Source organism: Ictidomys tridecemlineatus, chromosome 3, assembly GCF_052094955.1.
Source record: "Ictidomys tridecemlineatus isolate mIctTri1 chromosome 3, mIctTri1.hap1, whole genome shotgun sequence".
NCBI lineage: Eukaryota > Metazoa > Chordata > Mammalia > Rodentia > Sciuridae > Ictidomys > Ictidomys tridecemlineatus.
Window position 1 is genome coordinate 86,798,231 of NC_135479.1, and position 21,807 is coordinate 86,820,037.

At 46.1% G+C, this 21,807-nt stretch overlaps 1 protein-coding gene across 1 annotated transcript in view; it reads left to right on the top strand.

Moving 5' to 3' along the window:
* Positions 1-21,807, top strand: part of Clstn2 (calsyntenin 2) — a 573,808-nt gene that overhangs the window by 526,513 nt on the left and 25,488 nt on the right. The window contains exons 9-10 of the mRNA XM_021728308.3: positions 5,562-5,724; positions 18,667-18,833. Coding sequence (XP_021583983.2) covers positions 5,562-5,724; positions 18,667-18,833 — 330 coding nt within the window. The remainder of the gene's footprint in view (positions 1-5,561; positions 5,725-18,666; positions 18,834-21,807) is intronic.

The window sequence follows — 21,807 nt, forward strand, 5'->3', positions numbered from 1 at the left end:
GCCTTCTTTGTCTGCAAAATAAAAGCAAATCTTATCCTCAGCCTTCAGTCCCAAGCCCTAGAGCCATACCTCAACTCCTCACTTCCCCTAACACAGCCCCCCAGCTCTGCATCTTTTTGCTCCTTCCCATCCTCCGGGTGGGTTAGACACCCTCCTCCTCCACATGGTTAACCCAGCACTTTGCACAGATCCATGACAGCTGTGAATCAGTCTGCTCTCAGCCTTTTTGGTGATTCCATGACTGAATCGGAAGCTCCATACAGGCAAGTGCTGTATCTGTGGTTGCTCATAAATAGGACAAGCGTTTAGCAAACGACTACAGGAGGTATGGAGAAGGAGTGAGTCTCTGTATTCCCCCTGACAATAGAAAAGACGAATGAAGAAAGGAAAAAAGAGGTTTCTGCTTCATTTGCTTGGAATGTAATTCCTAATGAAATCTTAACAGTGCTCTGATATTCGCTCTAAATTCCCCCTTCTCCCAGCTGGAAAGCATCGTTCCATTCCCGAGGACCTCACAGTGCTTCATACCTGGCTTGCAACACTTATCTCCATTCCCATTGATTTGAATATTTTGTGAACTCAATACACCATGTCCTCCAGTAGATTGAAAATCTTAAAGGCAAAGGACATATCTCATAAACTCTGCATCCCTTGCAGCCCCTAGTAGACATAGTGATTGATTCATGATAATTGGTAGGTGAACATGTCCCATGTTGAACAGCCATGTTCAAAAATAACTGATTAACAGGGGAAACCGAGTCAGGACTCCCCATCTGGCCCTGTGTCAGGCACGTGGATCAGCCTTTCAGCATCTGCAAAGAGGATTTTTTTTTTTTGGTCTTTTTTATCTTTTCATGTCATGAGCAGCTTCCCTGGCCCCTGATGGCTTGGAATGAATATCAGCCCGCTCCTAATTCCGACCTCCTTCGACTCTGTCCCTACTATCTTTCCTGGACATTTGTGTCTGGATTTGTGACTCACTCACTAGCTGGACAGCAGCTACAGCCACCTTCAATGGAAACATTTGCAGATGTTCTGAGAGTAAAGTTTTCTGAGCATCATCTAAGGGGATGGTGGCATTGACGTGCTTGATGTCAGCTGGCTTCACCAGTGAGTGCCTCACAAGCACTTAGGAATTCAAGTTCTTCTCTCCCCCTAGGAAAGGTCACTTTGCCTAATTTCCTTCTGTCTTGGTTGAACATTGACACATTTGTTTTTGTTGCCTTCTGGCTCGATCATTTTTCAATTATAGTTTGTCCCCATAGTTCTAGCAGAGGGTCAATGCAGGTCTCTTCTTGATCATAGATCCACATTTATGAAACCCTAATTAGGCACTTCCTTTAGCTGCTAATACAGATTACTTGGTGGGATAAATCTACAGACCATAAGCTCAGTAGGAACTAAAAGACTGTTAGGAGGCCCAATTAGGAGCTCACCAGGCAGCTCCCAATCATTTTCTGACCTCTGAATTTGGACTCAGGTTGTTCCTCTCATCCAGAATCCCTCTCTTTTCATTTTGAAGAATGTAAATATTGCCATCTTTTGCAGCCCATATTAAAAGGAGATAAGATGTATCCGTTTTCAAATTTCAAATTCTGATTTTCTTTCCTTCTTGCTTTTACTTTTTAGTACTTAAAGTGGCAAGGAGACAAATGCACATCCTCATATTCTGTGGATAGGAATATAAATAGTTACAATATTTTGCAAGGAAAAAAAAAGTTGACAATATGTATCAAGAACCTTAAAAATAGCCCCAATCTTTGACCCAGAAATTCCGTTTCCAGGCATCTTTCCTAAGGATCTCATCAGAAATGCAAACAAATATTTATTCATAAGAAATTAATTACAGCACCATTTGTCAGAGTGGATATAAAATTAGCATCTGATACTAAAGGAGGAGTTAAGTATATTATAGTATTTCCATATCATATAGCCATTTGAAATGAAGTCTGTGAAGGTATTTTCATGCCGATGTTAAGGGGTACATGTGAACTTTCAAACTGTCATACAGTGTGATTTAAATAGACCTCCCCCCGGGCTGGGGCTGGGGCTCAGTGGTAGAGCGCTTTCCTAGCATGTGTGAGGCACATAAAATAAGGTCCATCAACAACTGAAAAATATTTTTTAAAAAAATATACCTTCCCCAACTGTTGCTTCGCAGGATGTTTATGGGAGTGCTCTAGGTAGAAAAGTTCATTTTCCAACGAGGCTGAAGTTATCACAGGCATGCACTTTGAGGCTGCTGGGAGCCTTGGGTATGCTACTGGGAAGGGGAAAGCCACTCCACCCACCCAAAAGTGGCTCAGCTCAGCACACAGGGTCATTCTTTTAATGCAGGACACCACGGCAGCTGCTCACCAGTGGAGCACGATTCAAAAAGCTGGAAGAAAAACACTGAGGAAAAAAATTGTAATAATGAGAAGGATTACTAGTGCTGTGATAATAGGAAATTACTCATATTGTCTCTTCCTGGGAATTTTTTTGGTATTGTCTTATAAAAGGGCTAAGTGTTGTGAAATTAACGAAAACCAGAGAGACCTTCTCCATCCAGCTACTGGAGACCGGGGCACTGTAGAGTCAGGTGCAACACAGAGGCAACCTGCCAGTCTCCCGAAGATTGGCACCACCTTGGGGGTGACAATGGGCCCAGGACTGGGGAACCCTCAATACTGCCTGTTGGCTTGTACCTCCTGCAGGTTGCAGGATATGATCAGGAGCACCTCACTGTCACGTGGACTTCCAGATGCCTCTGGGGACCTCCCCAGGATGTGAACCATAGTTTGTCCTCAATTGCCAACCCCACACCCAGGCCGCATTGGGCTTCTTGGATTACATCTTCATTCAAATATTCTTAGTTCCCCAATCTTCCACCAGCCTAGACAGACTTCCCTTTGTGCCACCCCTACAACCCAAGATCACCTCTCCCTGGTCACATGCCCAGCCCAAGATTCCTGTACCAAATCAGGGTCTGGCCCAGGACATCCTGGAGAAGAGGAGTGTCACCTGAGTCAGGGCTTCTCACTTAGTGTCACAAGACTTCAGAGTGACGCTTCTGGACCCTCCCAAAGCCTCCTAAAATATTCATCAGGCTTTATCAGGCTAATGGGCTTCAAAAGGAGTAATTTTCTGAGACATGAGACAGGACAATATAAAAAGAACATTAAGGGAAAAATTCTTATTCCAAAATGAAAGGAATAGATCATTTAGCATCCCTATTGGTGTTATCTATTCATGAGAAACAGCACATTTAATCCACAGTGGGATGTAGGGAGGGCTTTGAGCCTCACCTTAGGGTCACCTTCATGTGGAACTCATCTATCTCCCCTGCCACAGACGGCAGGGGCGATGGAGACCAGGGGATGCAGACAAGATGTATCAGAGGAGGACTTTGTGGGGTGCAGAGGGAGAATGGCAGAGTCCAGCATGACTCCAAGGCACAAGGAAGGCAGAGGGAGGAGAGTGACACGTCCCCGAGTCCTGCGGCCTTCACACTTCCTGTCTCCTTCCCAGGATGTACTAGTCTTGGCTTTGATTTTGGATGATGCTCTAAGACTTCAGGCTCTTGAGGTCAGGAATTATAACTGCAGCCCACTCTCCCACATTTCTACCAAGCCAATAAAACCAGTCCCCCAGCCTGAGACCAAGAGTCTCCAGTGCCGCAGGCTGTCAGGATTTATGTGACAGTGCCCTGCCCCGAATCCAGGCCAGGAGGGTCCAATAGAGATCCTGCCTTCTTGGGTGCGCCAGGGTAGGGACAGCTGAGTGCGCTGGGAAGACTCTCCCCATCAAATTTGATTTTGCTGGAGTTGAAAGGGCCAATGGATGACAGCAGCTTCTCGGGCAAGCCCTTCAACCAACACTGAGGTTCCAGGTCTTGCAGTTCTTCCTCTTTCTGTATTCATTGCCTCTCTGTTCATTTGATTTCCATTTCTGTGGCAAAAAACCTGTGAAGAACAACTTACAGGGAGGAGAGGTTAAATTTGGCTCAAGTTTCAGAGGTTTCAGTCCAGGGTGACTTGACCCTGTCTGGGGAAAGGCAGAACATCCTGGTGAGGAGCCTGTGGTGGAAGCAACTGCTCACCTCAGGGCAGTGAGCAAGAAAAGAAAGGGCTGGGGTCCCTTCCACAGCATGCCTCAGGTGACCTACTTCCTCCAGCTAGCCCCCACCTCCTCCAGTTCCCACCATCTCCCAAAAGTACCACCAGCTGGGGACCATTCCTTTAATATCTGAGGCTTTGTGGGGGTGGACAAACCCTGGCGTCTCTCACTCCCTTCTAATTCCTCATTCTTTCTTCATCTTTCCTTTTCTGGTACCCCTCTCTCCTCTCCTTTATCTTCATCTTTATTTATGCATTCAATTTAGCACCTTTTTTTTTTTAAGAATCCCATCTATCCCCAAACTTAGACAAATGATTCCAACTGAACTTTTTCTCTACTAAAGAAATAAGAGAAATTTTATTCAAAGCAATTTATGCTGACGCCCCTACCTGTCCATCAAAAATCTGTCAGCCTAGGTAGCTGGTCATGATGTGACCAAGATTACCTGCCTTTAGTCAAATGAAATTAGTCTTCTGTATCTGCAGGTTCTGTGTGCACAGATTCTACGACCAGCAGAGGATCAAAGCTGTTTGAAAAAAATTGCATCTGTATTGAACAAGAACAGATGTTCTTGCTTGTCATTATTCCCTAAACAACACAGCATGACAGCTATTTATAGACCCTTTACATTGTATCGGGTATTATGAGTAATCTAAAAATGAGTTTCACTATGGAGGAGGATGTGTGGGGACCATATTTAAGTACTTGTTACGGTTTGGATATGAGATGTCCCGCAAAAGCTCACATGTGAGACAATGCAAGAAGGTTTCGATGTGAAATGATTGAAATATTAAAGTCTTAACCTAATGAGTGAATTAATCCCCAGTTATGGATTAACTGAGCGGTAACTGAAGGCAGGTAGGGTATGGCTGGAGGAGGTGGGCATTGGGGTATATAGTCTGTATCTGGCAAAGGGAGTCTTTCTCTGCTTCCTAATCATTGTGTGAGCTGCTTCCCTCAGCCACACTCTTCCACCATGATGTTTGACCTCACCTCACACCCTGAGAAACGGAGCTGGCTATCTATGGACTGAGACATCTGAAACCATGAGCCTCAAATAAAGTTTTCCTCCTCTACAATTGTTCTTGTCAGTCTTCTAGACACAGCAGCAACCAAGCTGACTAAACTAGCACTGCATCATTTTATATAAGGAATTTGAGCCTCTGCAGATTTGGGTCCTGGCAGGGCACCTTGGAGCCAATCTCTGAGAAAATTGAAGGGCCACTCTACTCACCTGAGGATTGGGTTCTCAGGTGTTCCTCTTCTCACTGTGTCTGACAATGAGTTTCTGTAACCTCAAGTGTATGTCAACCACCATGTTCCTTGGATTTTTGGCAATAACAATTGTTGACTCAGAAATGTCTTCCTCACCTTTCACAATTAGGATAAAGGAGGCTGTTTGATGTTGAGCTGCATATTTGATTTTAACTCTTGTCTTTCTTATTTTTTTTCCTCTTCATTAGATTTGTGACAAAGAGTGGCATTACTATGTCATCAATGTGGAGTTTCCTGTGGTTACGCTGTACATGGATGGAGCCACATATGAGCCCTACCTTGTGACCAACGACTGGCCCATTCACCCGTCTCACATAGCCATGCAACTTACTGTCGGTGCTTGTTGGCAAGGTAACGCCAAGTGGAGTCCTTCTCCTGACTATGTTTGTATCCAGTCTATGAAAGATGCTAATGGAAAAGCAAGTGGTATAAGAGTTAGTCAGAAAAAAAAATGTTCTGCTACCCCTGACTGATAAAATAGGTCTTATGAAACCTAAGTTTTAATCCAGACACTAAAGCTGTGTAATCAGGAAGCACTTGGCTTGAGACTCGATTTTGATTTTAGATTAACATGGGCAGTTACCTCTGAGTGGCTAATGCCATATATTCTCCTGGAATCTTATCTAGTTCCAAACTAAGGCTGCATAGAGCAAAGGCTAAATGTAGAATCTTCTATTGAAATTGCCAATTGTCTCCCTTTATCCCCACACAAGTGGCCCAAGTCCCCAACCCTCTGTCCAAGGGGACTTATGAATGCCCAGGGCTGTGGGGAGTGAGTTGTCCACAGATCATAAGACCATGGAGGTCATTCTCAAAGTCAGCTCAGCCCTAGCCCCTCCCTGGTGGGCCCTCTGTTCCCTCCTCATTTCCTCAGCTGTGCCTCTAGTCCCCAATTCGGGATGTGGAAGCTGGAAAGCCAGCCCTCTGTGCATGCACACAGATAACTTTGCCTTTCACTAGATCTGCTGGAGTCTTTGCCTGTGCTGTCTCAAGGACTAAGGATTCTCGTGAGATAGCAGAGGGGAAGGAGGGTGCTCCCAAAGAAACAGATCAGCACTGTGAGATATGACCCGGCCTTGTGGCAAAGGATTCTGTGAAAATTCCCAAGATCTGTGACTTCAGACATTCACTGTGGGAGGATGAGGAGGGAGGTGGGATATCATACAGCTGTCCCCTACTCTCCCCAGGGGACTGTTCCAGAACTTCATGCAGAGCATCTGCTGGTGCTCAAGTCCACCTAACCCATCAAGTCCCATCGTCCCAGATAAATGTGGGGCTCGTATAAAAACAAATCGGGTGAGTTCTGGGCTGCTCTGTGAAGCAGGAGTTGGAAAGAGGTTCACATAGTACAGCCTGGGAGCACTTTGGAGGCCAGATCCAGGAAGGAGATGAAGCTAAAGAGGGAGAGGAGAGAAGGTAGTTTGAGCATAAGTCACCTACTCAATCTGACATGCATCACCTGGTGGTGACATGTTCAATAGAACTCAGGGATGAGAGTTTGTTCAATATGTGGTTTCCCAGGATACCAGGAAAGGGAACAATATCACCAGGCAGGCTTCCATGGAACTAAATGGTATAGCAAGGCACTAAATTAGATGGTGCATAGAAATCATCAACCACTGACACAGCTGTGCTAGAGCAATGGCCCTTGGTCTTGGTGCGGCTCAATGCTCCAGCTGGGATACTACTGTAGCTACCAGTGAACATAGCCAGGAGAATGCCCAGAAGAAAAGAGGGCCCTAGGCATGTCCCTCATGAACCTTACCATGATGCTCCCTATAGGCCCTCAAAGACCACATCTGGATCCCTGTCATCCTAGCCTGCCACAGAAACCTGTCCCCACCTCTGCAAAGCCAGCTACAACCACCACTTCCTAGTCATTTATCTGCTCCTCTGAGTGGGGGTCTTGTCCCACCAAATAAAAAGTGATTTTATAAATAATTGAGATAATTGTTGAATCAGTTACAATAGGCTAAGTTGTGCTGCAGTGATAAGCAAGCCCCAATTCTCAATTAATTAAAATAATTCTAACTTCATAGCCACTGCAAATAAATAGGGATCTTCTCTTCTCTGCTCTATCCTCAGAGCAGGATCCAAGCAGACAGAGCAGTCATGTTGCTGGATACCTAAAAAGAGGAAAATAAAACATAGCAAGTCGTAGAAAAGTTTTTAATGCTTCCAATTATCAGTGATCCCAATCATTTTTGTATTCCTGTTTTGTTTTATTGGCTAAAGCAAGTCACAGCTAACTTTCACAGGGCAGGGAAGTGACAGTGATGATATATCTGGAAGAAATTAGGAACAAATAATTTTGATAAGCACGGCAGTGTATCCACCTGGTCGACAAGTATTTATTTGACTCTCTTTCTCATGTAAGAATGCACCTACTCTTTCCTAAGACAGACCCAACGTCTCACCAGCTACTGTCTCCAGTTTTAACGTCCAGGCTGCCTGAGTGATTCCTGGTAATCTATCCAAGTGACGTGCAGAGGAGGTCTATAGCAAGCCAATATATGTCTTCACTTGATCAGGAGACCTATAAACCAATAGAACAAATTATTTACCACTGCCATGGCCACCACACCTTCCCCTCAACACACACACACACACACATACACTGGAATGAGGCTTAGTGAAATGAGCACTTCCACTAAGAAGAAGAGATTTGGAGAAACACAGCAGTGTTGGTCCATAGCAGTTCTAAAGTCCTTTTTGGCAAATGTGGTGAAGATGGAGAATATTCTTCATGGCCCTGGACACCATTCACTGAGAGATGATTCCTTTTCCAGTATTGGCACAGGCAACATCTCAAGAGGATATAGTCACTCTATAAATACCTAATATAATACATGTTTACAATTTATTTAAAATTCATGCCACAAAAGTGTTTGAAACATGACAACCAAATATACATTTATTTTTAAAGAATATGGTAGAAAGAATGCATGCTGGGTGTTCAAATATTTCTGGTCCTCTTTCCAGATATATGCTGGAACCATTCTTACTTGGAGTCAGGTGTGGCCACGTATCTTGCTTTGGCTGCTGAACTGTGAATGAAAGAAGGGCCTTATGTCATTTCCTGGTGGAAAACTTCAGAGCCAGTGTTACAAGGTGGCCCTTTAAACACGTGGGTGTATCCGCTCCTCTGACAAAGTGTTACTAGTCCCAATGAATAAACAAGTGAACCGAAGCTCTGAGAAGGAAAGAAATTGACCCAAAGCCACCCAGTCAAACTTCCCCACCCTGGTCATATCACATACTCACATGTGCGTGTGCTCTTGATGCTGTGGCTCATGGTCCCCTCTTGATAGTTGATCATTTTGTCTATGTAATTATGTGTCTGGGAGGAGCTGAGGGCCGATGTGCATTGATATAAATGCTGTAAACCCTTTACCTTTGGAAACAGGGACAGCCTTGTAATCAAAACAACATGGGAACTTGCATTGCTGGATCCTCCTCTAAGGTTCCCTGCAGTGAAAAAGGATTCAGCCTTTGGAGTCAGAAAGAAAACTGACTTTAACTCAAATTCCATATCTGCCACTTGCTAGCTATGTGGACACTGCAGGATCCTTAACTTCTATGAGCTTCTATGTTCTAATCTATAGAATAAGAGTACAAGCTGCCTCACACAGTTATCGTAAGGCCTAGATGTGGGACACACGGTGTATGCTTGCTGTGTACTATTTAATGCACAGATTTAAAATTATCTCCTGGTCTCTTCTCCACTCCCTTTTCTATTCCTTTCATCAAGACCCCACATTGCAGACCTGGCACGTCTGAGCCGTGGTCCCGCCTTCCTGTCTTCCTGCCTGTCCTGACTTTCCTCCTGCCCACAGGACTAAGGCTTACACACAGCTCTGCCCTCTCAGCTCCATCCATGACCCAGAAGCAAAGCCAGGGACATTGCAGAATAGCCAGTCAGAAGACAAATGTCGGAAGACAGGGGTTGAAGTGGGCAGGGATCCTGTCAGGCCGTCTTTTGGGTCATGGAGACTTGGATATTTTCTCTGAGAAGAAGAACGACACATTAGTAAATTAAGATCCTTACAAACCTTTAAAATTGGAAAACTGTGTTTTATGTGGGGAGTAAGTTCAGAGGGAAAGGAAGGGAGGTGACAGAAAGGAAGGCTGGCACAGGCACACTCAGGGTTGCCTGTCACCTAGGTGGACCAGAGGAAGTGGAGAAGAGGCAGGGAAAGGGTTGAAACTCAAGCCTGGGACACCACGCTGCCCGGATACGGAGTCTCCACTCCCATAAATGCTTATGGCCTTCTTGGAGCCATATTTTTTCTAGAATGGAAACAATAAGGATCTTTCAGCAGGACACAGTGCTGTGAACTTAATGGCCTCCGATGTGGTCCTCATCTCCGCGTGTTTCCAAGCCTTCTGCCCTCTACTTATGTACTCCGTGGGCACTTCTAATTGCCTTTGGTCCTGCAATTATGGGGAGCTTTTCAGGTGCTTTTGAGGTTGGCAAGGAAACTGGTTCTCATTTGTAAAGTTTCCAATCAGGGTTTAACAATAGAAAATGATAGGAATAGAAAATGATGTAAGAGCAGCTCCTTGGTGGCTGTCCTGAGCCCTGGCCCCAGCGCCGTGGCTGGGCAGTGTTCGCAGTCCCAATTAGCCCACCGTCTCCTGTTAGCAAATTTGAAAGACAATGCAATCAGTGAAACTTCATTTTCATCAGTATTTTTCTAGTAATTAAAAAAAAAGTGAGATACCATTTACACTTAAGAAATGCCGCCAAAGAGGCCGAGAACATGGAGCTTCTCATAACAATAGGAAATGGCTTTCCAAGTCAGAATAGACCTTGAGCATCACAAAACAGCTTTCCTTCCTCTGCCCGGCTGACACACACCACCTTGCCATCATCTCTGTGTTCAGAGTGCCATGGTACTCTCAGGATGGAGCCAGACCCTTTCATGAACCATCTCATTCTATCCTAATTCAGATACTGTTGGCTCTCTACGAATACCAGGGTCCTTGTTTCTCTATGGGTTATAAATGAGCCTGTTTTCTGTTCTTCTAATAAAATAGCTGAGGCTGGGTACTTTATAAAGAAAGGAGATTTATTTAGCTCACAGTTCAGGAAGCTGAAAAGCCAAACAGCATCGTGCTGGCTCTGGTGAAGGTGGCTGTAGCCATGTCACCTCAGGGTAGATGTCATCACAGTGGAGGATCAAGTGCAGGTGGGCAGGATCACATGGCAAGAGAGAAAGGAGCTAGTCACAAGACCACTCACTTAAGCCCTCCCCCTCTTAAAGCTCCTACCACATCTCAGTATTGCCACTTGGGGTCCACACTTCCATCCCAGGAACCTGTGAAGGGAAAACTCAAACCATAGCAGAGCACAGCAGATCATTCAAAGGACCACCATCCTTTTCCTTATATTTCTAAGGACAACAATTTGAATTCTACTCATAAAAAATAAACATCATATACTCACCCGTGCTTGGTCCCTGGACCTCACACTGGGGCCTAACCACCCACGTGCTGCAACACAGCTGTGCTAGGAAGTCAGCAAGGCTGTCCATCAGGCCAGACCAGGAGCCCCAGGGGCTCTGGGAGGTGCCACAGCCTGGGGCACTGCAGGGCACCTCTGCCCAGTCTGTCCCGGGAGCAGCTCTGTTTTACCGACTCCGTGTGGGACGTCTGGCAGGAGCTCTTTAACTGAAATGGCTAAATGTGCTTGAAGAAGCACTGTTCCTGGCACACATTCAGGAAGTCACTGTCCTGCTCCTTGACCGATCCCCATCCGTTCTTGGTGGATCTCATCATTGACGTTCCCTCCCTGGGGCTCTATCCCTTGTGACTGCCTCACCCTGCCTCTGCCAGGGTCTTTCCCCCAGGGTTCAGGACACTGGCCTTCCTAGAATGTCCAGCCCTGCCCACTCCTGATGATGTCACCCGCTGATCTTGGACGAGGAAAGCGTCCTATTCTTGTTAGATCCTACCCCCTCAAGGCAGAGGATATAGAAAAGGGGATGTTTCTACAAATTAAAGGTTGTCAAGAAACAGAACCTCACTGCAGCTTGGGGAAGAGCCTCAGCAAAGAATAGAAATAGTTCAAAAGGGATTTTAAAAAAAGGTAGTAATTGCCCCTGGGAGTTGTAGTAATCAGTAGCATATGATCTTCTGATCCAGGGGAATTGGAGCCATATGTGGCCCTGGGATTTGCTACACATTCTCAGATCATTTTTCTTCCAGACACTGGTTCAGACACTTGGAGTACATGCCTTCACTTAATAAGCTTGGTCTAATTTAGTACAAATTTCTCTTAATAAAGTCTGTGTTGAAATTATCTCGCATCCCTAGGGTCTCTGCTGTTGGAAGCTGGGCATGTACTGGCACAGTCTGCCCTGCATTCAGACGGCGCTTCCTGAGGAGGGCTTCAGAAAGCTCCGGTCCCCCAGGACACCCTTTCCATGCAGAGGTCAAGGTCAGGCCATTTGGGAAATAGCACACACCATTCTGAGTCATGACGCACCTTAGCTTATTACATGTGCTCAAAAAGGCCGAGGCAGGAGGATCCCAAGTTCAAGGCCAGTCTGGGCAACTTAGTGAGACCCTGTCTCAACACACAGTTTAAAAAAGGCAGAGGGATGAGGGTAGAGTGTTTGCCTAGCGTGCACAAGGCCCTGGTTTCCAACCCCAGGACTGGAAAGAAAGAAACCGGAAATAAAGAAAAAAAAGGAAGGAAGGAAGAGAGAGAGAGGGTGGGGTGGATACAGGGAGGGATGTGTGGAGGGAGGAAGGAAGGAGGGGAGAAGGGAGAGACGTAGATGGGCCAGAAGGATTCTCATAAAGCACTTCAGTAAAGCCACCTGATTCACATTATTTAGCTCATATTTCTCCAAGTTATTTTGCAATGGAACTCACTCTGTCCAATGGTGTTCTGTTCTTAGGGCACCCTACGTTTTTAATGCAGATCTCCATCCCCTTCTCAGCGAAGTTTCCAGAGAGTCGAGGTTTGTTCTCACAGATCCTCAGCTCCACCCACTTCCTTGACTCCAAGATCTAGAAAAACTAGATAGCGTTTTCTAAATCTCGTTCTATTTTTAAGACTGTTTTGACAAAGGTGTATGGTTCATTCTCTCTCTCTCTCTCTCTCTCTCTCTCTCTCTCTCTCACACACACACACACACACACACACACACACTCAAATAACAGGGTGTCTCAATTTAGCCGTATTAGAAAAATTTGTTCTAAGGCTTGGTGTCACTTTGACAGGGGTGGGGAGGGGGTCATTTGTTTTGAAGACACAGATGGAATCAGGTTTAAAGTTCAGTGAATCGTGTCTAAAATCCCAGTATAACTGAATGAGAAGTCTCACTTTGCATGATGCTCTGAAGATTGCATTAATGACAAAATTTGATGGCAATCTTAAGGCAAAGCCTACCATTGCAAAGTCTCTAAGGGATCCATGGCAGGAGGGAGGAAGAGACCACTGAAAGGAAAGACAGGAAACCTCCATGACACCCTTCATCTGGGAGTTCCTTGGCATCTGCCATCACTGTACCCAGCCGCCCCGACTAAGTTGTTGGCATGTACCATGCCCCATGCTGAGCCGTTGGCACGGGCTCTTCTTTGGACCTCCCTAGGACACTATGCATAGGCATAACTGTGCCTTAATTTTGCATATGAAGAAACAGGCTGAGAGAAGATAAATGCCTTCTCAAAGTCACCTGTGGTCTAGATTGGAAGGCATATCTGTACCACTGAACCCTCATCCTGAGAGAGGTAGGTGGTGCAGAAAGATCCCCATAAAGCATTTCAATAAAGCAACCTGCTTGACCCCCTTTCATTATTGATACAGCCACGTCCATATTTATAGCAGCTTGATTCACAATAGCTAAACTATGGAACCAACCTAGGTGTCCTTCAACGTATGAATGGATAAAGAAAATATGGTATATATATTCAATGGAATATTACTCAGCATTAAAGAAGAATGAAATTACTGCATTTGCCGGAAAATAGAGGAAGTTGGAGATTATCATGCTAAGCAAAATAAGCCAATCCCCAAAAAACTCAAAGGCTGAATGTTTTCTCTAATATGTGGATGTTAATTCAATAAGTGTGTATGTTGCGGGGTGCGGGGCTAGAGAAGAATAGAGTTACCTTAGATTAGGTGAAAAGAGGGGAGGGAAGGGGATGTGAGGGTAGGAAGTATAGTAGAACGAAACAGACATTATTACTTTATGTATATGACTGCATGACCAACGTGATTCTACAACATAGACACTCAGAAAAATGAGAAATTATATCCCATCTATGAATGATATATCAAAGTGCATAAATGCAATCTACTGTCATGTATAACTAACAGGTAAAAATATAATCTCAAAAAAAAATAATGAAAGGGTCAAGAAAGCCTGCTGAGAGTGTGTCATGGCCAGCCAGGATGACAGATCCTGTTTCTCTGCAAGTCACCTGCAACCTGCAGCCATGTGCATACCCCCAGGATGGTGTGAACAGAGTTTCAGAGCTGCAGCAGATGGGGTCTCTGACACACTTCACTTAGTCTTGGCATTCCATGGGTGTCTCATCACTGAAATGAGGAAATAAAAGAAAGCAAGATTTCAGACAGTCTTGCCATTTGCATTGCTCAAAATGGATAGCCAATCATCCATGAAATTGTGTTCATCGAGGGCCTTCCCCAGCCACCCCACCCCACCCCCGCCTTTGCACAGAGCATCATGCAACTCAGGCAAGAGAGAACCTGCCCCTGGCTCATTCCTGTGAGTTTCTTAGCCTAATCGCTGTGGCAGTGACAGCAGGAAAGACCAGGAGCACCCTGAACACATTTTGCTCAGGGGGAAGATTTACTGCATTCACACGACGTAGAATATTTACTTCAAATTAGGCTTCAAGGAGAGTGACCATTCCTGATTCCGAAGCTGACATCACAGTGAGCGGGTCACTCCTCCAGATGAAGGCAAGCTGTGGTGGGGGTTGGGGGATGGGTGTGGAGCTCTCCATTCCTAATGCAGGCTCTGGCTCAGAATAAGACAGGCTCCATCAAATCATGTTTGCCAAATACAGCCGTCCCTCAGTATCTGCAGGAGATTGGATCCTGGACCACCTGCTGATACCAAAATTCAGAGATGCTCAAATCCCTTATATAAAGCATTTGAATAAGACCAATCCACATCCTCCTCTGAATATTTCAGATCACCTCGAGATTACTTCTAATACCTAATATAATGTAAATGCTAGGTAATAATTTCCATACTGTAATGGTTAGGGAATGATAACAAGAGCCTGTACGTGTCTATTACAGACACATTTTTAAACTATTTTCAATCTGCGGATGTGAAACCCGAGGACACAGGGAGCCTACTGAATCCACTGTTGTTTTTCAAGATGACTGTTTCCTGGCAAACTGACACTTGCCACTGGGTGTCTCTGGAAAAGCCATGTGGAGTCCACAGAGCCCAGCATAATTGGGCATTCTCCCCCAGCCTCCCTCTGAGAAATCCTCCCTGCATCTCTCCAGCAACATCTCATTATCTGATTCGTAGGACAAAGACCAGGGAGCAAGTAAGACCCAAGTTAGCAGCTTGGCTTCACTCATTTCTGGCCTGTGGGGCCTTGGACAAGTTATAGAACTTTGTAAACCTTGTTTATAAAAGGAGATGTTAACTGCAGCAGGAAGATTCTCCTTCACAAGAAGAAAATGGCTTTCCCCACATCCATGATTTTTTCATTTCAAGCCCTTATTCCAAGTGAGTGGGGGGAGATTTAGCCTCCAATGACTTAGACTTTTCCCCTTTTCTCTGAGTCCTGGATGATGGCAGAAGATAGATGGTGCTAGGGTGTTGAGGGGCCCTGGTTACCTTTCCATACAGGTGTCCACTGAAAGGGTGCTCACCTCTTTTGGTCATCAGTCATGATGGCCCTTCAGGACTGTGTCCTGGTATTTCCTTGCCTTACTTGGGGGTGCACATCAATATTTCCCTGCATCTCATGATCTTTCTCAAAATCCATCTGTGGTCCATTGTCCTAGCCGGCCAGGCCAGCAGCCAGCATCCCACATCCTACCTCCCGAGCCACTTCAAGGACCTTCACTCTGAACCTCAGACACTGTATCCCCCCACCTCCTCCTGCCACCCTCCTCCCCACCTCACCTGGAAGACCTATTCCCAGGTCTTCTCTGCCCTCCTGAGGCTTTGGGAAACAGCATTTGGGAAAAGACTCAGCTTCAGCCTCTTCCCGTGATCCCCCAGGGAGCAAGTCGAGAGATGTGTTAAAATGGAAGTGAGATGGGAGAAATGTCACAGAAAAAAAAAAATGAAGCACAGAAGCAAAGATCTCCAAGATAGTAACCCCCACTTAAGGATTAAATAAAATAGCACATGGAATAAAATAGCTTATTAAAGAATCCTCCGTGATTCAAGGACCTAATAAATGGTACCTATTTTTCTCCCTCGGACCTATTAATACAGACAGTTTGTCTATATAACTTGTTTGGAAATTAATCATGCACTGTTCAGTATGTTTGCTCTGCTGGCAATTGAATCTTTTATTTTTGTTTGATTTTGTCAGGGTCTGTACTCTATTCTCCTATCTAGTGCAAGTTCCTGTAGAGTGTGGTCCACACTCTAGGTTAGACCTATAGCAAGCACTTTAAAAACGGGTACAGATCTGGGCTCAGGAATCCAAAACCACATTTTGCAAACACTTACAGAAGGTTGTTTGTGGGAACAAAAAAATTTGAGTTATTTTATTTTATTAAAATGATTCATGACCTTGTTTACTCTAAATGTTAACAGAGGAGAGACGTGACCTAGGTGGTCACCCTAGACATTAAAAATTTTAATGTATCTATTATTTTTTTTAAAAAATTCTACATCATGGTCACTACTGGGTACAAATATATTTCAGACTTTCACCTGGTCTCCTGTGGCAAAATGCTAATTGAATTGATTTCCTGGAGCCCTATCACTAAAAATAAATAGAGTGCAAGATCTGGATTCTTGAGTCGAAAATGCAGAACATGAATATGTTTTTCTGAGAGAAAACAGTGTGTAGGAAAGTGCTGTGGTATCTGGGAGAGTCACAGAGGTTAGCCCTTGAGGAGGGCCAGAGGCAGGGTCACGGCTGGTTTTTCTCAGACTCACTCTGGACTGGGCTGGTGGCCCCACCGGGACACATTATTTTGTGCTGGGCGTGGGTGGGTGGCCACCTGCTTCCTGCAGCGTGGTCTTAGCCTCTTACTTCAACACTCTAGGCCTACATTTGCTCAGCTGTGACTATAGAAGGAGGACCTACTTCCCAGGGGCTTCGTGAGGATCCAGTGAGAGGATATGTGCACAGGATCTCTCGTAGTAATGGGTACATAGTTCACATCCATTAAACGATGGCTGTTGGATCTGCTGCTCCAGGGCAGGGCAGGGAAGACTGTCTCCATGCCCCGAAGGGTGGCCGCTGCACCAGAGACTCCCTCCAATCTGCAGGTTGGCAAAACACATCCCTCTGCTGGGCAGGAGCATGCTAATGTCTCAGAGGAGCCCTTTATCTGGGGGGCTTTTAGGATCTAAAACAAAAGTCTCCAATTGATTTCTCCATAGTCATGAGCTATCTCAGTCCATCCCTCCAAGCCAAAATCTACTCGGAATTCCCTGAGAAGTAAAAATTTCAAAAGGGACCTCGCATTTCCAAAGTACAGAGCCTTTGGGTGGCAGGGAGCATCACTGTGAGTCAAGATGGTTTAACCCTTAAATATAGAAGAGTGGCCCCCCGCAGCTGAGGATATCCCAAAGCACAGCAGCGAGGGCATCTGTTGAGATCTGATCCATCCTGCCATGACTCTCCTGGCTCTGTTCTCTCCCCCACCACATGCCTTGGCAAGAAGCTGTGGCAGCCCTTCGCCTTCCATCTTGACCTGAACATCTGGGGGAAAGGCAACAGGAGTTGCTTAAAAACTTTCTGGAGAGAAGAAAACCAAAAGCTTTTTTTTTTTTTAATAATCTGCAAGCCAACATCCCTCTTGATCCTTGCCTAAATTTGGCCCCATGTTTACTTCTGAGCCAGTTCCTCTGACTTATTAAATGCACTGGGTCCCAAGTCCACCCTGAATCAGTCACTGGAGCTCAGGGATGGCATATTGTATTAGCTTAAATGAAGTAGAGTCCACCCCTAGAGATTGAGTCAACCCCCTACCCCTCAGGGCTGCTCAGCAGGAGGGACAGAGTGAGACAGATGCCGCTTTACTGGTATTCACCTCACTGTCACCTTCAGTTAAGCAGGCAATTATAGAGTGTCTGTTGTGTGCCAGGCAGGGTACAGGCTGCCAGGAGGACACCAAGAGGCCAAGTGTTGTTGCGAAGGATAAACGAGCCCGCTTATGCAAAGTGCCTGGTGTAGCCCTCAGCCCCTGAGATTCCTCGGTATTGTCTTCATTAAAATGAATAATGCATGCGTGATCCTTGCTATCCAGGAGAGAGAGAGACTTAAACTAATAAATTAGAGCAGCGTGCAAAGAGGAAGCCTGCGGGCAGCATCAAGGGGAGAGATCCCACAGGAGTATGCAAAAAACCCAACCAAGTACAGTCCCGGGCTCTTAACCTTGGCTTCACATCTGATTCACTAAGGAGCTACTCGACTCCCCGCTCCAAGTTAAGTCGGAACCCCTGGGTGTCAGGGGAAGCACAGGGCATCTGTTTATCTTTTTAAAGATCCCCCAGATAATTAAACCGAGGTGCTAAACCACAGTTTTAGGCTCCAGAAGACAGAAAACACAGAAATAGAGCATCCTCTAACAATGCCAGGTCGCGGGGGGATATGTTAACATCAACTGTCCCCTTGGGTTCCAAGGCTCAGGGCAGAAAGCACAGGGAGACCCTGAGCAAGGAGAGGGCATGAAGGACTGGGGACTCAGGGAAGGTTTCAGAGAACAGCAGGGGACAGGGAGCCTAAGGGACCTCAATAAACTGTGAGATTTGCCTAAGCAGAGCTACCGGAGGCGGGCGGGGTCTCTGTGTAAAGAGGAACAGGTGTAAGTGCAGGTAAGTGGGCAAACCCAGAAGGTGTTATCAGTGAGTAGCCAACAGGAAGGAACCCCACCTCGTGACCTCTATTATCAATAGGGAAATAAATCACACACACACACACACACACACACACACACACACACACACAGAGATGAATCACAGAGTTTGCTTTCCCTCTCAGGCTTATGGGACTCACAGTCAATGTAACCCTGGCTCCATAGCCAGTTGGTGTCTTGACAGGGTCACTGGTACCCAGCCTCCACAGGGCAAATGATGGAGCCTCTGTTTCTTTCAGGGGGAGAAGTCGCCAAACCCCGGTTTGCGCAGTTCTTCCACGGCAGCCTGGCCAGCCTCACCATCCGCCCTGGCAAGATGGAAAGTCAGAAGGTGATTTCCTGCTTGCAGGCCTGCAAGGAAGGGCTGGATATTAACTCCTTAGAGAGCCTCGGGCAAGGAATAAAGGTAAGAAAGGAGCCCAGTGTCACCCCATGGAGATGTTGATTTATGAGGCTAAGGCTGCCCCACATCCCGGTAGGCCAGGAACGAGTTTATTTCTTGCACAGAAATGGTGCCACTGCAGAGTGGGGGAGGTCTGTGGCTGTGACTTCCAAGAGGGACTGACTTCTGCTGCCATATCCTGAAACTCTTGAGATCCAGTCCTCGTGGACCATCGGCCCACGCCCTACAGTCAGCACGTGCATCAGGTCTGCCTGGAGGAAGTGATTCGAGTCTGTGGGTTGATCGTTTGCTTTGCTGTTCATTCGCCTAAAAGAACTGAAGCCGCATGCAAGAATACGTCTCAGGCAGTGTAGGAAAAATAAATACACCCCCCAAAGGATCGAAAAATAAGTAAATAATCAGGACCCAGAGCGATACATGAGAAAGGAAAGGGAAAACAGAGGGGGCAGAATTGGGGGTCATTGGGTCCGCACAGGTCATACTCCCAGCAATCCCTGGTCATCAAAAGGAATGTGAACAGGTTCACTATTTTTATTGCCCGTGTGAAACATAAATATTCAAGTGATCTGAGAGAATCAAAGCTATGTTCTGAGAAAAAGAGTCTCCTGAAGGGAGCAGGGAAGGATGTGACCAGCTATGGCGTTATTTTCTGCCTCACCCGGACTTAAAGAGCTCCTGCTGCCAGTGGGTCCCTTGGGTGCTAAATAAGTGGCAGAGACAATATCATCGGAGCCCCTGCTCCATCAACATGGCCCCCAGTCTGGGAAGGCAGAGGCAGTCTCTCAGCTCTTCTCAGGAAGTCAGGGTGGCCCAATCTCTGTCTCCTGGGGACAATGATGGCTACCCAGAGCCCTAGAAGCTGTGACAGTTCCCCTCCTTGGTCGTTTTCCAAGGGAGTGATTCTACAGAGAGGTTTCCCAGGTGCTGCCCATCTTTACCCAGCTGTGTCCTACTGTCCCACCCTGGGCCTGCCTGCCCTGAACAACAGAGTGACTGAGGACCTCCCTCTGCAGGGGGCCTACTGCCTATGACCTGCACACTGGGCAACTCTGGAAGGACTGTGGTCATCAAGCCTTCCATGGACACTTGTATTTGCTCTGAGCTGTGAACTCAGATACCAAAATTAATGTCCCCAGCTTCCTGTCTGCAGGGGCCATTTGTAATGGAGCTTGATGACTTCTTCAATGATGGGGAGCCCTGGAATTCACCAGCCTCCCTCTGCCGGCCACTGTTTGTTCTAAATGCTTTATGGTTATTATTTCTGAGAATTTCCCCTTGACAGAGAGGACCATGAATATTTTTCATTTTTCACAGTAGGAACTGAGGACTGAAAGAGAAAGATCCCTAAGATTGGAGAATTAATGATAGGCAGAGCCAGAATTGGAACCCAGGGAATCCTGATCCCAGACTCTGGACTCTGGGTAAATGGCAGTCAGAGAAGCCTCCCCAGGGAAGGCAAGGCCAGAGCAGAATGTGCAAGGAAGGGCAGGTAGGAACCAACCTGGAGAAGAGCAGGAGGCAGGCGAGAGGACTGTCCTTCCAAGATCCTGAGCGGTGCCAGGGCAGGCGCCTGAGGAACATCACAGGGAGCACTGGAAAACTTTAAGGCCAACACTAAGGTGCCCAGATTGCAGTGGACAACCGGGGGAAAGTGGGACCAGAGAAGTAGACAGAGGCCACGTCTTTGTTTAGGTGTTTACAATTATTTTTTCTATTAGCAACTGGGAGCCATTGAAGGGCCACACAAGGGAGCATGATCTTGGTGACTGTGGGGTTTAAGGGTTCACCCATGAGACTGGGTCAGAGGAGAAATATGGAAGGAGTACAGGAAGCATCATAAAGCAAGATTCACTTTCCAGATCACTGTTTAACACGGCTGGCACACAAGCTCATGTGCATGTGCACGTGTGTGTGCGCGCACACACACACACACACACTCTTCGGCTAATCACCTGTTTTCGGACGAAGCTCACAAGGTGACCTCATATTGGAAAGGCCAGTCTTGACCCCACCATATGTGTTATTTTCTTAGGGTTTTGTTAACCAGTGATGCAGAGATCATTCTCCAAATCTCCTCTCTTTTTATCTGATTCTGGATTTACCCCCTGCCTCTGAGTGCATCTTCTCTGCTCTGAGCCACCACATGAAGCCACAGTTGCAGAGTTCCAGGCTCTTCCAAGCAAATAAACCAAAGATGCTGGACTTAAAATCCATGCATCTTTTAGAATGGTGAATTAAGAAACAGAGGAGTCTTGGCCTTTTGAAAAGCAGAAACGTTGCAATAAGTGGCATCAAATGGGGGGTGGGGTTGCCTGGCTTTTCAGGATGCCAGCGGTTCTTAACCAAATCACTGCAAATGATCCTTTTCCATCCCCTGGGCACGTCTGGTGAGAACTAGAGCACTGTGTAAGAAGTTAATAAGACAATTTATGGAGCGCCACTGGGGGCGATTTTACGTTCATTATCCCCACTCTTCAAAACAGATTAAATATTATGACCTCATTTCAAAAATAAGGGGACTGAGGCTCAGGGACTTGTCCAAGATAAATCCACACTCTTTTCCTCTGCACCGGCAACTCAGATTAGAAGATGATCTTGAAAATTATTAAAACTAACTTCCTTCCTTCCCTGCATTTATCCCTCACATCATTTCTGAATAATGGCCCTTATTTTATTTGCTGGTTACTGGCCTCCTCCTGCTTCTCCAAACAGAAGAATTGAAGCCCTCCTGTGATTAAGAAAATTCCCTGCCTGCTCCTAGGGCTGGACACAGGTCCCTCTCTTTTCTTCCTCTGGATCATGCACATTTCTGAGTATTTCTCCGGCTGTCTCAAGTCTTTGGTTGTGGTGGTTGTGGTCTTCCATCCAGGCGAGATGCTGTGGAATAGCCACATTCCTGAAGAAGACCCTGTTCTGATTTTCACAGAGCAGTCCTCCATCACTGTCATCTTTACAGTGTGAAAGAGCAAGGATTTTA